Below are 15,111 nucleotides of genomic sequence, written 5' to 3' on the forward strand. Positions count from 1 at the left end.
CAGGCCTGGACCTCAGAGACAGCCCAGCAACCACGGAGGCCTCTGGGTGGAGGCGGCCCTTGTAAGGTGGGCACGTCCCCTCCTGTCCCTGCAGCTGTGAGCAGTCCCAGCCCGGTGCCCCAAGAAACAGGACTGGCCCAGGTGCCACCGGACGCTGCTGGGCCAGACTCAGGGACAGGGCGAGGCAGCTGGTAGCGCTTGAAAGGAGGGGTTCACATCCCAGGCCAGCGTGGCCCCAGGCTGAGACGGCGCCCGGGCCACAGCCAGAGTCCGGGCGGCGGCCATGGGAAGCTGTGCCCCCTGTGCCTGGCCCCCAGGCTCCGTCTCACCAGCAGAGCTGTTTCTGTGCCTTAGCCCAAGTTTCCTGTCACCTCTGGCTCGCTGGGCCTTCAGGACCAAACTCACATGGCACCAGTGGGGCCTGGCGTCCCTCCCCAGAGTCACCAGACGTGGGGAGAAAATGATGGTAGGGCTTATGGGGGTGGGGTCCCAGCCCTGGTGGGAAGTGACCAGAGCCCCAGAGGCAGGGCTGCACCAAGGCCACGGCCCTGCCCCGCTCGGGCTGCTGGGCAGGTTCTGGTCCTGGAAAGGGATGAGCCCTGGGGGGGCCGCTGCCCGACTCCCCCTCCCTGTGTGCGGGCCCAGCCTAGCTTACGTAAGTAGCCCTGTGGGGGGCGAGGCTGCAGCTGCGCTCCACGGGGCCTCCTCCCCCCGCCGCCGTCACGAGCCTGCAGTGGGCTGTCCTTGGGCCTTGGGTGGGGGCCAAGGCGGGCCCATAAATAGGGGTCTCCCCAGTGGCTTCTGCTCGTCCTGCCCGCCTCCCTCACTCTGCCCACACCACTGGCATCGGGCCTGGGACGCCGGCTCCGCTCCGGGGCAATGGCCACTGTGCGCACCGTGTGGATGGGGCTGGTCCTGCTGGGGGCCCTGGGCGTCCTGCAGACCCAGGCGGAGGTCCCGGTTCCTCTGCAGCCCGACTTCCAACAGGACAAGGTGAGGTGCTCCCCCGCCCAGAGCCCCAGGTGGGACGGGGTTCTCAGGGGAAGCGGTGCTCTCTGCTGCACAGTTGCCCCTGGGGCGGGGGTCGCAGAGCAGGTGGAGAAGGCTTCCCTGCAAAGGCCGCCCCCGCCCCCCGGGGTGATGGCAACTCCGGACCGGCAGGGAAGCACTTGTGTCCCGGAGGGCGCGCCTGGCACATGCAGACACGCGGGCTACCTGCGCGCCCACGCCACCCAAATAAATAATAACCCCTCCGGGCTCATGACGCCCAGAGAAAACAAGCGCAGCTCCACATCTGGGTCCCCGGACGGATCCCGGGACATGTACCCGTGCGCGAGCGCGCAGACCGAGACGGCGCACGGGGATGGCGCGCCGGACATGTGCGAACGGATGGCGCACGGGATGGCCACGGAAAACACTGAGCGCGGGCCCGCGCCCCGCACAAACACCGCCGGCGGCGCGCGCACGCTCGGGGGCCGCGCGGGGCCGCGGCGGGGCCAGTCTTCCCGCCGCAGCCCGTGCTCCTTCCCCGGAGCACCGCAGACAGGAGTTTGCCGAGCTCGCCCCAACCCCTCCAGGAACGGCCCGGGCGCCCTCTGCCGCCCCCGCTCCACCGACGGGCCGGGCCAGGACGGGCTGGGCGGCGGTGGGACGGGGCTTGCCCGGGAAGGGGGCGGCGTGGAGCGCGCCAGACCTCCGGCTGGGCGGGGGCGGGGGGCAGGCCGGAGACAGGACGCGGAGGGGCAGGGGCGCCCAGCTCGGTGGCCCAGAGAGCGTCCCGGCTGACGGGGCGGGGGCCGTCTCCCGCAGTTCCTGGGGCGCTGGTTCACTGCGGGCCTCGCTTCCAACTCGAGCTGGTTCCGAGAGAAGAAGGCGGCTCTGTCCATGTGTTCGTCGGTGGTGGCCCCGACCGCAGACGGCGGGCTCAACCTCACCGTCACCTTCCTCAGGTGGGACCGCGGGCGGGCTTCTGGGCCAAGAGCTCCCTGCCTGGGGTTGCATCTAGGGACACCCTGGGCTTGATCCTGACCCGAAGGTGACCCGCCCGCAGGAAAGACCAGTGTGAGACTCGGACGCTGCTGCTGCAGCCGGCTGGCCCCCCAGGCGCCTACAGCTACACGAGTCTCCGTGAGTGGGACCCCTCTGGGGAGGCCTGGGTCCAGCCCCGGTGGCACCTGCAGGCGGGTGAGCCAGGCGAGGGCTCTCCTCGAGGGTCTGCGAGCCCAGCGCTCGGCCTGGATCTGCCACACGCTCAAGGGTGGGGACCAGGGATCCACTCTGGAGCCGTGTCCTGCCAGGTGCCCCCTTGCCCCTGGGTGGAAAGTCCCCAGACCTTTGGTGTCCCCTCCCTGCTGGACAGGCAGGGCACCCAGAGCCACCTCCACATGGGGCCCCCTCACTCCCCGCAGCGATGGCTGGCCCAGTGGGAAAATTGTCCTCTTCCTGGCCAGCCAAAGGGTTGGTGGCTGCACCAGGAACCCCTAGTTTTCTGAACCTGCATGTTTGCTGGCCATCCCGGGACTTCTGGTTTGGGAACGCGGGCCCCCACCCTGCCGAGTTCACAGGCTGTGCAGGCAGGAAGCAGGGGACAGGCCACCTGCCCTAGTGGGGCAGGGGCAGGAAGGCCAGAGGTTTGGGGGCAGGGTTCCCGACTGTGGTTGCCTTTCGGGTCCCCAGACTGGGGCAGTGTGAACGATGTGCGGGTGGCCTTCACGGATTACGATGACTACGCTCTGCTCTACACCTCGGGCACCCAGGGCCCAGGCGAAGACTTTCACATGGCCACCCTCTACAGTAGGTGCCCTGTCCATCAGGGACCTGGGGACCGGCCCTGGAGGGGCATGGCGGGGCTGTGCAGTAGGTGGGCACACCGAGCAGAGATCTCCTGCTCTTCCTTCCTGCCCAGGCCGGACCCAGACCCCGAGCGCAGAAGTGAAGGAGAAGTTCACGGCCTTTGCCCAGGCCCAGGGCTTCACAGAAGAGGCCATTGTCTTCCTGCCCAGAACCGGTGAGGGGCCGCTGATCTGCCAGCAGGGATTAAGTCAGATTAGAGGCAGGCAGACAGTCTCCCGATTCAGCGGAGGCCGGCCGAGGGTGCGAGTTCCTCTGGCCGGGCCGCCCACGGACCAGCATACGGTTTCTGGGGGCGTGGGCAGTCTGTCCTCCCTGCATGACCTTAGCCTGCGCCTCATGGGAGGGGGAGGGAAGATGTTCCTTCTCCAGGAACCCCCGCGCCCTGATTCACTAACACCCAACATGTGTGCCAGGTCCCGGGTCCGCCCCAGGATACAGAGGTCCCCAGCCCGGGGGTGTTACAGGCACCCATGGGAGCACAGGCATGGTGGGCGCTCGGGTCAGCAGCCCACTGTGGCTCAGGTGCAGGCCCCCTGAAGCCTCAGCGTCCCGTGGGGACAGAACCCCTTCTGGCTGCAGGAGCAGGAGCTGGGGGAGGGGCAGGACTGCCAGTTGCAGTTTGGAGGGTCAGCCCACTCCCTGGGGCTGGGGCTGGAGTTGGGGGAAGGGGCCCAGGGCGCTAACCACCCCCCACCTTCTTTCTTGGCAGAGAAGTGCATGGAGGGGCACCAGTAGGTGAGCGGGCTGTGGCTGGGGGGCCCCAGGGGGTGGGGGCTGCACCGGGGTTCACCGAGATTGCTGGGGAGGCCAGGGGATGCTGGCGCCCTTTGCTGAGAAATGTCGGGGGACGAGGCCCTGGGAGGGGATCCACCCCGCTGAGGCCTGGACCACTGGGCAGTCTGCAGACCCCGGGGCCAGGAGGGGCGAGTTGTCTGCTCCACCTGCAGGGCCTGCTCTGTCAACCAGGTGACCGCAGCCCTCAGGACCCGGCCAGCCTGCCCTGCTCTGCTCCCCTCCAAGACCTTCGAGACCCCAGCCCTGGCTCCGCCAGCCACCACCTCTGCCCCTCGGCGCTATCCTGCCTCTTAGAATAAAGTCCAGAAGCAAGTCAGCGGCCCGCCTCCTGTCTGTCTGTCCTGTAGTCAGTCTCCCGTCGCTGCACTGGGCTTGCTCCGGCTGGCTCCCAGGGGGGCCTGGCCACCCCAACGTGCTTCCAGTTTGTTTCCCACCCCTCTCCGTCCTGCAGGGCATCTGGGAGGACAGGGTGGGGTGGTGGAGGTGGGCTGGGTCAGGGGTCAGGACAGCTAAGGGGAAGCCCCCCCCCCATACCAGCCCCTCACCCCCAGGCACCCGCGGCCAAGACTCAGGGGAGCTCGGGGTCCTGGGCAGTTTGAAGGCGCAGGATTAGCACACTGGGATCGGACAGAGATAAGGTTTTCCAGGGACCACAAAGAACGGGACTGTCCCCCTCCCCCCACTGTGACAGACTGGCCACGGGGGCTAGCGACAGGCCATCCTCACACTCTGTCTTGCTGCCTCAGCGCCCGCTGTCCCCTGGCCTCTGGCCCGGGCCTCTGGGGCTCACAGCCCTGCTGATCCTCCAGGGCCCTCGTTCCAAGTCCAACCCATGCGGGAGCGTGGTCTCCCGCCCAGCCCGGCCCCTCACCTCCTGCTACGCCCAGATTCTTGGCTGCAGCGGTCACGGTCAGGCCAAGTCCGGGGTCCCCCTTGCTCACAATGTGCAGCCGGCCCACAAGGCCCCAGCCGGGCCCTGCAGAGGCAGCTGGGAGAGGCTGAGGTGAGGGTGAGGTCCTGGGAGGACTTCTTGGAGGAGGGGTTGGGGGCTGTGCCCGAGCTCATGGCTGGGGGCCAACACCCCAGTGGGCCTGCCGGGACTACGCCTTCCCCAGGAGGAAGCATGGGGGGGGGTACCAGGGTCCCTGCTGTGGGGCAAAACCCAACCTGAGTCTGTCTCAGGGGGTCCGTCCCAGCATCCTGGCGCGCGACCCAGCTGCTCCAGGGCGTCTCGGGGGTGTAAAGGCCCTGCTCCTGAGCCCGGGCAGTCACCAGAACCAAAACCGTCTGCTGCAGACGCTGCTGGTCAGCTCCCTCCTCGCCCTGCTCGGGGTGTCGCAGGCCAGGCCCAGGTCCCCTCCGCACTGCGTTTCTCCATTTAGGCCCCTGGGGCCCGGCTGCCTTGTACCCAGAATGGCAGGAGGACCAGAGGCAGCCGTGCCAAGACCACACAGTCCCCGATCCAGCTCAGCTGGTAGGGGGACAGGAGAGCCCCCAAGCCCCTGCCCCATCCCACTGGGGGCCCGTGGGCGGGGGAGGACAGCAGTCCCCTCAGCTGGCCTCTGGGCTGTGCCCAGCAGTGCTCCTCAGGTCCTCAGGTCAGGACAGGTCTTGCTGCCCTCCCAGTGGGCTGCCCATCTCCCTGCACCCTCCCTGCAGTTCCTGGGCCCCGGTATGTGGTTGGGGTGGCATCGGGTGACCTGGGCTTCCTGGACTCCAAGGACAACATGAAGATGCCTGTGTTCCGGTGACACCGTTGGCCACTGGCGACCTGGCCCTCAAGTTCGGTTACTCCATGTAAATGACCCCATAAGCCCCAACTGGGACAAGCCTCAGACCCGGTCCGTGCGAGGCCAGATGTGAGCCGGCAGGAACCAGAAGGGTCCCTGACACGGTGGGAGCCGGACCCAGGTCCTTGCTGGTATAGGACGGATGGCAGCTGTGTTTTCAGGGGGCCCAGGGGCGGGGGGACGCTCCGCCTGGGGCCTGGGCGCCAAGGAACGGTGTCCCGTGTGTGTGTCTGGAGGGGAGACCCACCTCCCCTGGCCATGCCCTGACCAAGCCTGAACAGCTGCCCCTCCCCCAGCATGTTTCCACCCTATAAGGTGACCACAAGCACCCTAAGTGTTGCTGGGAGGGGGTCCAGATGCGGGGCCTCAGCCCACCCCCACAACTTGGTCATTCACTTCATGGTCCGGCAGCCTCCTCAGGACGCTGGGCTGGGCTGGGCTCCCTGGGGCCACACAGGGGCCATTGCTCAAGGTGCCACTGCTGCTCCCCCCAAGCCGGGGCCTGACGGCGGTGCCAGAGGAGGGACATGACCGGTGCCGGGTGCAGGGGACGGCAGTTTAGCGATGTGGGGGAGGGGCGGCAGCCAGAGTCGGGGCCAGCGCCCGCAGGGCTCCCCGAGTGGCAGGCAGTGGCGCCGGGTCGCGGCTGTGCTGGCTGAAGGACTAGCGTCCTGGGCCGGACCCTCCGCTCAGGGGCTCTCACTCCTGCAGCCGTGACTCAGATCAACATCCGGGTGGTGTCCCCGGACTACACGCACTTCGCGGCGCTGCTCTACGAGATGCAGAGTGGGTCTTAGGAACGTCTGGCTGCAGCTCTACAGTGGGCGGGCAGCCCACCCAAGGAGGGGCTCTGACACCCCCACCCCATGCCCAAGGCCTGGCTAGAGTGTTGGCCTTGTGCATATTCCAGCAAGTTCTGACCCCAGGGCAGGAGTCAGTGTCTCCCTGGGACCCCTTGTCCGGGCCAGAGGAGGTCTGTCTAGGGCATGAGGCCTGGGGTCCAGGAATGTCAGTATAATTTTAGCCAGCCCCATTCAGTCTGCTGCCCCAAGGAACAGTGGATGCCAGTGACTGTAGGTGTCCTTCAGAGATGACTTAGCCTGCTGGCAAGTACTTAGTAACTTTTGTGTTTCAGTGACTTCTCTGTTCTCAGAGCCAACTCCCCCAGAGCCATCTGCAGAAAGTCCCTTCAGCCCCCACCCCCCTCATCCCCTTTAAAAAACCCGGCCTTTCTTTTGTTCTCTGCTGACACCTCAGGGTCTCAGCCCGTCTCAGCTGGCCAAATAAACCCTTTAAACTCATGGCTGTCCTCCTGTTGTTTCTCCTCACTCTCACCAGACCCAACGGACCCCTCCCCACCCCCTCCTTGCCATCCCCCATGCCCACTCCCCTACGCCCTGTCTCCCACCTCCCACCCTGCTGCCTCTGCTCACCACTACCCTGCCCCCAGCCCACACGCCGGAGCTGTTTCCTGCAGGTGCCCAAAAGGTGCAGCTGCGGGCGCTCCAGGGGGCCTGAACACCCCTCCCCAGACCGGGCAGTGTCCAGTGCCCTGCTGACCCATGGAGGCCCCTCCTGACCAGAAGGCTGCACAGAGGGAGTCCTTTATCTTGGGGGGGGGGGTACCATAGAATCAAGGTGGGGCAGAAGGCAGCGTGGGGAGGGACGGAGAGGGGCCCGGGAGGAGAGAGGATGCTGCCCTTCCCATCCACCTGCGACCCTGTTTGCAGTGAGGGGTCCGCCTGGGGGTGCGCGGGGTGGGGGTTGACACAGGGGCCAGGTGGCTGGGAGTAGGATTGGCCCAGGGCCCACATGGAGAGGGACTGAAAGGGTAGCCCCTCCACGGCCGGTTCCAGGCCCGGGGCGGGCAGGACCTCTTGCGGGGCGAGGCAGGGGAGGGGCAGAGGCGCTGCTCCACGCGGGGCAGGCTCCTCCAGATGGAGGGCAGGGTGTTGCCCCGCGGACCAGGGGCGCTGGGGTTGCGGGGCTGCTCTCACCCCCACCCCCCACCCCCGCCCAGGCCTGCGCACAGGCATTGGAGAACGCGGTGCCCACTCTGCAGGACTTCTGGCCAAGGGAGTGCCGGGCGTCCCGGGGGTGCAGCGGCCGGCTCGGCCCTTGGGGTGCTCCCACACCGCAGCAGGAGGGACGCTATCTGGGTCACTTCCGGCCCCGGGAGCCCCTGCCGGGCCCCCACGGCTCGGGGACCACGTGCCACTGCCAGGTGCTCACTGTCGGAACTCTGCGCCAGGCCCTCCCTGCCCGGCATTGGGGAGGGGAGGAGCGGGCACACATCTCTGTCCTGCCGCTGTGCTTACGGGGAACACATCTCTGTTCTTCGGGCACAGCCTGAATAATTCCAGGGCAAAATGGCGTGAGATCCCGTGAAAACGAACAAAGGAAGCCACAACTAGGCCTGCAGCGGGGACGGCCTGCAGGGGGCGCGCTCACCCCCACCACACGCCAATCACCCCAACGGGAAGCGGCTACCCAGCAGGAGGAAGGTTTCTCCGGGCTGGGCAGCAGCTCGACCAATGGGAGGCCGGCCCAGCCCAGCCAATGAGAAGCCACGCCATTGGCAGTTTCCTCCAATGGGCGCTGTGCGCGACGCCCCGCCCAACCCCGCGTTGCCTCTGTAAAGGAAGGCCCCGCGCCTTGGACCCTCGCGCTTGCCGGTGGGTTTGCCGTGCGTCGCGTGTCTCAGATTACAGTTCACTGTTCCCCCGTAAACTCATTGCTGCTAAGATAACTTTTTAAAGACAACAGTCTGTAAGTAGTTCATAAAAATAATACTGGATGCAAATATATCAAAACGTTGGTAATTGTCGCATCTGGGTGAGGGCTCATTACCCTCTCGGTCCTGCCTGACTCCAGCCCAGAATGAAAGCCCCGTGGGCGGAGGAGGACGCCCGGACAACCGGCCCCCTCGTCCCCACGGCAGGTCAGACAGAACTGGGCATCACCGGGACAAACCAGCGTATCAGTCCCCCACCCCTCAGTCCCACACTACTCCAACACTGGGCAGCTTAAGACAACCAACACGTGTTGTCCCCCGGCCTCTGGGGTCGAGAATCCGGGCCCGGTAACCTGGGCGCACGCCAAGGCCCCGAGGCGGGCGCCTCACGGGGGACTGAGGGTTACGGACCAGCAGAAAGCGGGAGACGGAGCTGGCCTGGCTGAAGGCGGACGGAGACGCGTTAGCCTTGCCTGTTGCCGCCACGTGGCGACCCCGGCCGTCTAGGAAAGCCCGCTGGGAGGCTGCTGCAGAGCTCCCCGCCCCGCCCGGGACCCCCTCTCCTGGGCGCCCCAGCTTCTCTCCCTCCAGCCCAGACGTCCCTGCGCGCTACCCGAGAGCTTCCCGGGTTTGCCCGCCCTTTAGCTCTCACACGCTCCGACCCCACGAGGTGGCCCAAAGCCGGCCCGGGGCCTAGGACGCAGGCGCGGGGACGAATACGTGAGCGAGTGAAGGGAGCGCTTTGAGGCGGTTGCCATACTTTATTCACTTTCGTATTTTGACTTGTTCAGCACAAGGGAACTGCGTTTGTATCCAAAGACGAGGGCGAGAGACTGGGTGTGGAGGCCAGGGGGAGGCACAGGGCTGGGCCCGGGGCAGGGATCTGCACGCGAATGCGGGGTCCCAGCGCTCAGCGGGGGTGTCGGGCGCGCAGGGGAGTAAAGCCCGAAAAGACCTCTCCGAGGGCGCTAGGGCTGGAGCCCGGACCGCACCTCTTGTCCGGAGCAACAACCGCCATTCCGGGAGCCACGCCTATGCTCTAAGCTCCGCCCCCAGCGACGCAGACCCCGCCCCTAGTCCCCGCCCCGTCAGCCCCGCCCAGGTCTACATCCTCTGGGCCGGGCTCGGGTCCTAAGCTCCGCCCTGCGCAGGCCCCACTCGGCTCTGCCTCGCCTCAGGCCCCGCCCATAGGTTCAGGCTCCGCCCCCGGTTCCGGCAACAGCCGGGCCGCGCAGGCGCCCTGGTCCCGCAGGCGCGGGCCCCGTCTCGGGCTCCCTGTCTCGGCCCCGGCGCTCGCGGAGGTGCCATGGTCCCGCCGCTGCCGCGGCTATCGCCGCCTCTCTGCACGTTGCCGCCGGGCCCCGGGCCCCCGCGCTACATATGCTACTGCGAGGAGGAGGAGACTGAGGCCAGCGGCCAAGGCGGCTTCAGCCTCTAGTGAGTGACGGGGCCCGCGGGGCGGTGGGGGCGCGCGCCGCTCTGCGTGCAGGGCCGCCTGACAGCCCCCCCCCCCCCCCCCGCAGTGTGACGGACGCCGCGGAGCTGTGGAGCACCCGCTTTACGCCGGACAGCCTGGCGGCCCTCGTGGGTAACGGGGCTCCCGGGCGGGCCTAGCGGCCCCCAGCACCCCGCACCTGCAGTGCGGACTGCCTGGGGGTCCCCGGAAGCGGCCGGGGCACCCTTCCCTGGGTCCTGCAGCTGTAGCCTTAGATTGGCTTGGGGTCCTGGGGGCTCCGGGTCGGGCAGGTTTGCGTGTCGCCGGTGGTTCCAGGGTCAAGGGGAGATGGTGACGAGCTCCCGTGCCCCGCAGAAAGCCCGTTTTGGCCTGAGTGCGGCAGAGGACATCGGTCCCCGGCTCAGGTGAGCCCTGAGCGGGGAGGAAGGGCAGGTCGGGAGCTGGTGGGTCTGGGCACCGCACTCAGCGCCCCTTCCAACCCAGGGCAGCCTTCAAGCAGCAAGCGGTGACTGTCACTCTGCAGGAGGCTGGAGCATCCCTGACCCTTTCTGGCGGGCCGTGCGCACTGGACTTCGAGCTCTCCAAAGTGCCAGACCCAGAGGCAGCCCCCAGGCTTCAGGCGCTGACCCTGGGCCTGGCGGAGCGCGTGTGCAGCCTGGAGCGGCAGCTGGCATGTAGGTCAGAGAACGGGCACCCACAGCCTCACTGGGTCTCCCTGCCCATGCCTTCATTCCTGGCTTTCCCCCCAGCTGTGGAGGAGACAGCCGCCAGCCCCAGGAAGAGCCCTCGGCCAGTGGGGCCTCAGCAGTTCTTACCAGGTAGCCCTCTCACCTGTGAATTGTGCTCCTTCTGCTTGACTCAGTTTCCCCATAATAACCCTCTAGCTCCAGAGTCTCTATGTGCAGAGGGGGTTGTGACCCTGGGATCCTACTGTATTCAGCGCCCCCCGCCCCAATCCTTTCCCTAGATCCAGATTCTCAGAGAGGCTGCCCTGGACCTGGGGTCAGGAGGCGGTGTCCTGGAGAATCCCTCATCAACCCTGGCTTCAAAAGGTGCCCACCCACCGCCCCTCCTGTGCCCAGGGCCCAGCCCTGGACCCTGCCCATCCCTCTGTGCCCGGATGACATCACCCCCTCTTCTCTCCCAGTAAGAAACCAGCCAGTGGTGTAGATTTTGATGACCTCTGACCTGCCAGGAGTTTGCCTGTGGGAGGAGCAGCAGCCTCGGGGACCCTGCATCATCCACCTGCCGCTCCTGCTGCCCAGCAGGCCCACGCCCGCTTCTTTGAGTCCCTTCCTCCTCAAATAAACAGCTTCCTTGTGCAGAGGTCATGGCCAGGCTGTGGCTCCTAGGGGTTACCTGGGGGGAGAGGTCAGGCATCCCCCGCCCCCCCGCAATCTAGGTGTGGGGCCACGGGACGTGAGCAGGTGTGTCAGGCTCTGGATCCCTGGGCAGGGGCTGCCAAGCTCTTCCGGCTGACCCAGATGCCCCTGCCTGGCCAGCCAGGGGCTGAGGAGGCCACGCAAGGCAGAGCCAGGGCTCCCCAGGGCTGGAACCCCTCCACCCCATGGGGTGCACCTACTTCCAGAGCCCCACCAAGCAGGACATGGCCTCGAGTACCCCATGCCATGTACGCAGGGGCTGGGGGGATGGCCTGCCACCTGGGGTGGGGCTGAGGAATGTGGGCCACCCCACCCACTGGCTTGGAGCCCTGAGGTGCCCAGGCTGGGCTCTGCTCCCCACCCTCCCCGGCCATCCTAAGGCTTCGCCCTGGCCTGACTGGTTTGGGAGCCCAATCCAGTCCCTGTCGTCCCTGATGAATGGGCCATGGGCTGTGTGCCCCACCCACCCACCTCTCTGCACCTGTCATTCTGGGCTGTCATCTGGAACTGAATGGGCCACAGTGTGGGGGCTTAGGGGTGGCAAAAATCGGGCCCTCTGGTCCCTGGGCCGTGCAGACATGCTCACTGGAGCAGAGAGGGCTTTATGGGGCTGCAGAGGAGCGCGCAGAGGGGGCAGCGGAGGCGAGGGCGCTAGCGGGGGTGGACGGCGGGCCGGTAGGCCGCCAGGATCTCGGCGCTGTGCGGACACGTGTACTTGAACTCCTTCTCCTGGAGCGCGCTGTCCAGGTAGCGGCGGACACCTCGCAGCTCGTCTGGGATGGGCGCCCCGCGGAAGTGCGCGCACACCGTCTGCGGGCCGGCAAGGGGCGCGCGGCGTCAGGGCCTCCCCGGGGGCGCAGCCCGGCCTCCCGCACTGTTCCACTGCGGCCCACACTTACGTCCACGACGTACAGCTTGGGCAGCAGGCCGCAGTCGGCCAGGGTGAGCTGGTCGCCGTCCAGGAAGCGGCGGCGCGACTCACGCAGCCGTGGCTCCCGGGCCAGCTCGTGCTCCAGGGGCGCGCGCAGGTAGCCGTCCAGTCTGGCGAGGGCGCGCAGCAGCAGCTGGTACAAGGCTGAGGGTGGAGGGGTTCGGTGAGGACCCGGTCTGGAACACAAGTCCCCGCCCTCGCCTCGACTTCCCACCCTTCTCACCGTCGTCCTGCGCGGGCACTGGGTTCTTGATGAACCCGGAGAACTTGTGAAAGACGTCGTTGCCCGCCGTGGCGGACTCCCTGTAGCAGGGCGCCAGGCTGGGGAATCTGGGGTTGGGGGGGTCCGGGGATGGAGCACTCAGGTCAGACCCTTGCACCACTGTACCACCCCCGCCGGCGCCACAGCGTCCTCCCTGGGCTCTGTCCTGCACATGCCCTCCCTGGATGCCCCGCCTTTGCCCCTCCTGCTATGCCCAGGCTCTCACTCGGGGGGCCCCAGTGTCTCCTCCAGAAACTCCTCGATCTGCAGCGTGTCCGTCTTGGCCTCGCCGCCATAGAGTAGGATGGGCAGCTGTGAGCCTGGGGCAAAGTCCTTCAGCACATCCAGGGACCTGTGGGCACAAAGGCGGGTGGGGGGGGGAGGTAGTGGCCCCGGGGGAGGGGGAAGAGGCCTGAAAGGGGCCCCTTGGGGGCGGGGCTCACCTGCGTGTGTCCACAGTGGTGAGGGTGAAGGGCACGCCCTTAAGGAGCAGGATCATGAAGAGCCTCTGACAGGACGGGCAGTGTCCCACGCTCTCCCCGTCCTCACTCGCCTGTGGTGGGTGGAGTTGAGGGGTGTCAGGGCAGGGAGCAGACCCAGGAATCCTGCCACCGGGCTGGGTGGGGCCTGGCCTCGCAGTGCCAGGACACTGGTGCCATGCCAGGGCTCCGGCTCAGCAAGTGGCCGGTGAGGGCCCTTGACTTGGTCCCTGGAGGGTGGGGAGGCCACAGAGCTGCTGGAAGCCTGGAGGCTGAGGGCCAGCACCAGGGCGGGGGTGGGACCCTGGCGCGGGGGCCTGGTCCTTCAACTCTTATCTGAGGAGCCTGGGCAGAGGCCAGAGCGCTGGGCTCCAGGCGCCACAGGCTGGTCTCAGAGGTGGGGTTAGGCCAAGTGAGCTGTTTTCTGCGTGATTCACACGCCAAGTGGGCGCAGAGGCTGCAGCAGAGGCAGCCCCACGCCCCAACGGCGGGGAGGGCCCCCCAGGCCTGGGGGCCATTGAGGCTGCCAGCCCCGCCGCCTTCCTGCTGCAGTGGGCTCCCTGCCCGCTCCACTGGGGCCTGGCTGCTGGCTGCCTGCTTGGCACCGCCCCCGGAGGGGCTTTTTCTCCAGGAGCCCAGGCTGGGTGTTGGGACAGGGCCGCCCCACCCCTCTGGAAGGGAGCTCCCTGGCGCTTCTCCCCCCAGACTGGCACCACTTTACCACAGAGCAAGGAGCGCAGACACTACCCCGGACACCCACCCTTCAGCCCCCGTACCCCAAGGCCACCCCCAGCCCAGCTGGCCCGGCACCTTGACAAACAGCTGGAGCTTGGAGGTCTCAGCCATGGCGGGAGCTGCAGCGGCACAGGTGGGGCCTGGGGAGCTCTTTAAGGCTCCCGGGGTCCCCGCCTTCCCCAGCCCAGGGCCCGCCCCGGGGAGTCACCTAAGAGGAAGGATCAGGCTGGTGGGGCTGTGCCCCAGCGCGAGGGTGTGACCAAGGGGAGTACTGAGAGGAGGGGGCTGGACACCAGATGCAGGCTGAGCAAGGGGGGGACCTGAGCGTCCCAGGGTGGGGGTCACCGTGAGATGGAGGCCAAGGCCAGTGGGCTGGGGAGCAGGGAGCGGGCACCAGCCGGGGGGGCAGCTCTGGACCAGGAGCCCCACTGCCCCGCCCCCCCGTGGTGAACACCCCTGTCTGTCGGGGCACATGGCCCAGAAAGCTGGGGTGTGTGTAAGAGAAATGGAGTTTCCCCACCTGCCTACGGGGGCATCACACTGGGGAGGGGTGCCCTCTCCCCTGACTGAGCCGTCAGGCTGAGCCCCCTCCCAGGGCAGGGCCTGCATTCCAGACACGCCCCCAGGAGATGGGCCTGGCTCATTGGTCCGCCCAGCCCACCCCACACCCCTGCCCTTGTCCCAGGGCAGGTTTCTTTCTGTGCTTGACCTTTAAAAGGAGGGACCAGGAGCAGGTTTTGAAGCCATAACCTCCTGACCCATGGGAATGGCCTGGGAGCCTCCCACCCCACAGGTGCGCACTTGCCCGCTGTCAAGGGTGGCTCCTGCACCTCTCCCACTCCACCCATGGAGGGGCAGCCCCAAGGGAGGGGCCCACAGGAGTTCAGCACCACCCGGTGGCAGAGAGAGGGACCTGCCTGGTGTGTTCGCCTCTCCGGGGCCACGGTCCCTACTGCGTCCCCGGTCTGACAGCCGCTTCCCGGATCCCACACGGTCAGGGCTCCCAGGCACAGGCCACGCTGCCAGCCTGGGGGCCTGGCCTGGGCTTGTGGTGGAGTTTGGCGCCTGGCTCGCCTCTGTGCCTCCCCTCCGCCCGCCTCCATTCCATCCACTGGGGTTTCAGGGGCTCCTCTGTAACCTGGGGGCTCGCCCGCTTGTTCCCTGCCCACCCCACCCCCGCACACACACCGCCGCCCTGGAGAAGGGCCGGGGCCCTCTGCACCGCACACACACCGCCGCCCTGGAGAAGGGCCGGGGCCCTCTGCACCGCACACTCACCGCACGCCCTGTGTGTGTGAAGATGCCCTCACACACCTGCAAGAAAAACAGCCCCGCGGGCGCCTCTCACCGCACATGTACCGCAAGAAGCAAACCAGACGGGGTCGCAGCTGTGACAGGCTGGTGCACGGGGGTCACATTCTTGACCATGGTGTGGGAAGCGCAGTCTGGGGACACAGTATCAGCAGGCTCGAGATGGTTCACCCCTCTGGGAATTGGCCCAGAGGGGTCCCTGTGCACTGGGGGTGTGGGTGGTCCCGTGCGTCTCCATGGTCTGAGGGTTACTGGTGTCATGAGCTGAACTGTGTCCCCCCCGGTTTGTATGTTGAAATCCTAACCCCCAGCTCCTTGCGGTGTGACCGTATTGGGAGATGGGGGTCTTTAAAGGAGTGATTAAGGTAAAATGAGGTCAGGGC

General features: G+C 67.2%; 3 protein-coding genes across 5 annotated transcripts; 2 read left to right on the forward strand and 1 right to left on the reverse strand.

Annotated features, from left to right (window-relative positions):
• The first annotated feature begins 792 nt into the window (after positions 1–792).
• Positions 793–3,964, forward strand: PTGDS (prostaglandin D2 synthase). Of its 2 annotated transcripts, none has more exons than XM_090276049.1 (7): positions 793–993; positions 1,810–1,949; positions 2,051–2,127; positions 2,677–2,793; positions 2,906–3,007; positions 3,563–3,588; positions 3,801–3,964. In XM_090276049.1, exons 1-6 carry the CDS (start codon positions 880–882, stop codon positions 3,586–3,588), a joined length of 576 nt encoding a protein of 191 aa, XP_090132175.1. In that variant the 5' UTR covers positions 793–879; the 3' UTR covers positions 3,801–3,964. The 2 variants fall into 2 exon arrangements, with proteins under 2 accessions (XP_090132175.1, XP_090132176.1); XM_090276050.1 differs by having other exon boundaries at positions 798–993; positions 3,820–3,964.
• A 5,421-nt stretch (positions 3,965–9,385) lies between these two features.
• PAXX (PAXX non-homologous end joining factor) lies at positions 9,386–10,955 on the forward strand. 2 transcript variants are annotated; one of them, XM_090275025.1, is made up of 7 exons: positions 9,391–9,609; positions 9,696–9,756; positions 9,983–10,032; positions 10,112–10,302; positions 10,378–10,446; positions 10,596–10,680; positions 10,776–10,955. In XM_090275025.1, the coding sequence occupies exons 1-7, from the start codon at positions 9,479–9,481 to the stop codon at positions 10,813–10,815; spliced, it is 627 nt and encodes a 208-aa protein (XP_090131151.1). In that variant the 5' UTR covers positions 9,391–9,478; the 3' UTR covers positions 10,816–10,955. The 2 variants fall into 2 exon arrangements, with proteins under 2 accessions (XP_090131150.1, XP_090131151.1); XM_090275024.1 differs by having other exon boundaries at positions 9,386–9,609; positions 10,112–10,446.
• A 637-nt stretch (positions 10,956–11,592) lies between these two features.
• On the reverse strand, positions 11,593–13,576 carry CLIC3 (CLIC family member 3). The gene is made up of 6 exons (XM_090275023.1): positions 13,493–13,576; positions 12,647–12,756; positions 12,430–12,555; positions 12,165–12,271; positions 11,910–12,085; positions 11,593–11,820 (listed from the first exon to the last, which is right to left on the reverse strand). Exons 1-6 carry the CDS (start codon positions 13,526–13,528, stop codon positions 11,662–11,664), a joined length of 714 nt encoding a protein of 237 aa, XP_090131149.1. The 5' UTR covers positions 13,529–13,576; the 3' UTR covers positions 11,593–11,661.
• Between the last annotated feature and the right edge of the window lie 1,535 nt (positions 13,577–15,111).

Source organism: Furipterus horrens, unplaced genomic scaffold (genome assembly GCF_987537825.1).
Source record: "Furipterus horrens unplaced genomic scaffold, mFurHor1.1.pri manual_scaffold_4, whole genome shotgun sequence".
NCBI lineage: Eukaryota > Metazoa > Chordata > Mammalia > Chiroptera > Furipteridae > Furipterus > Furipterus horrens.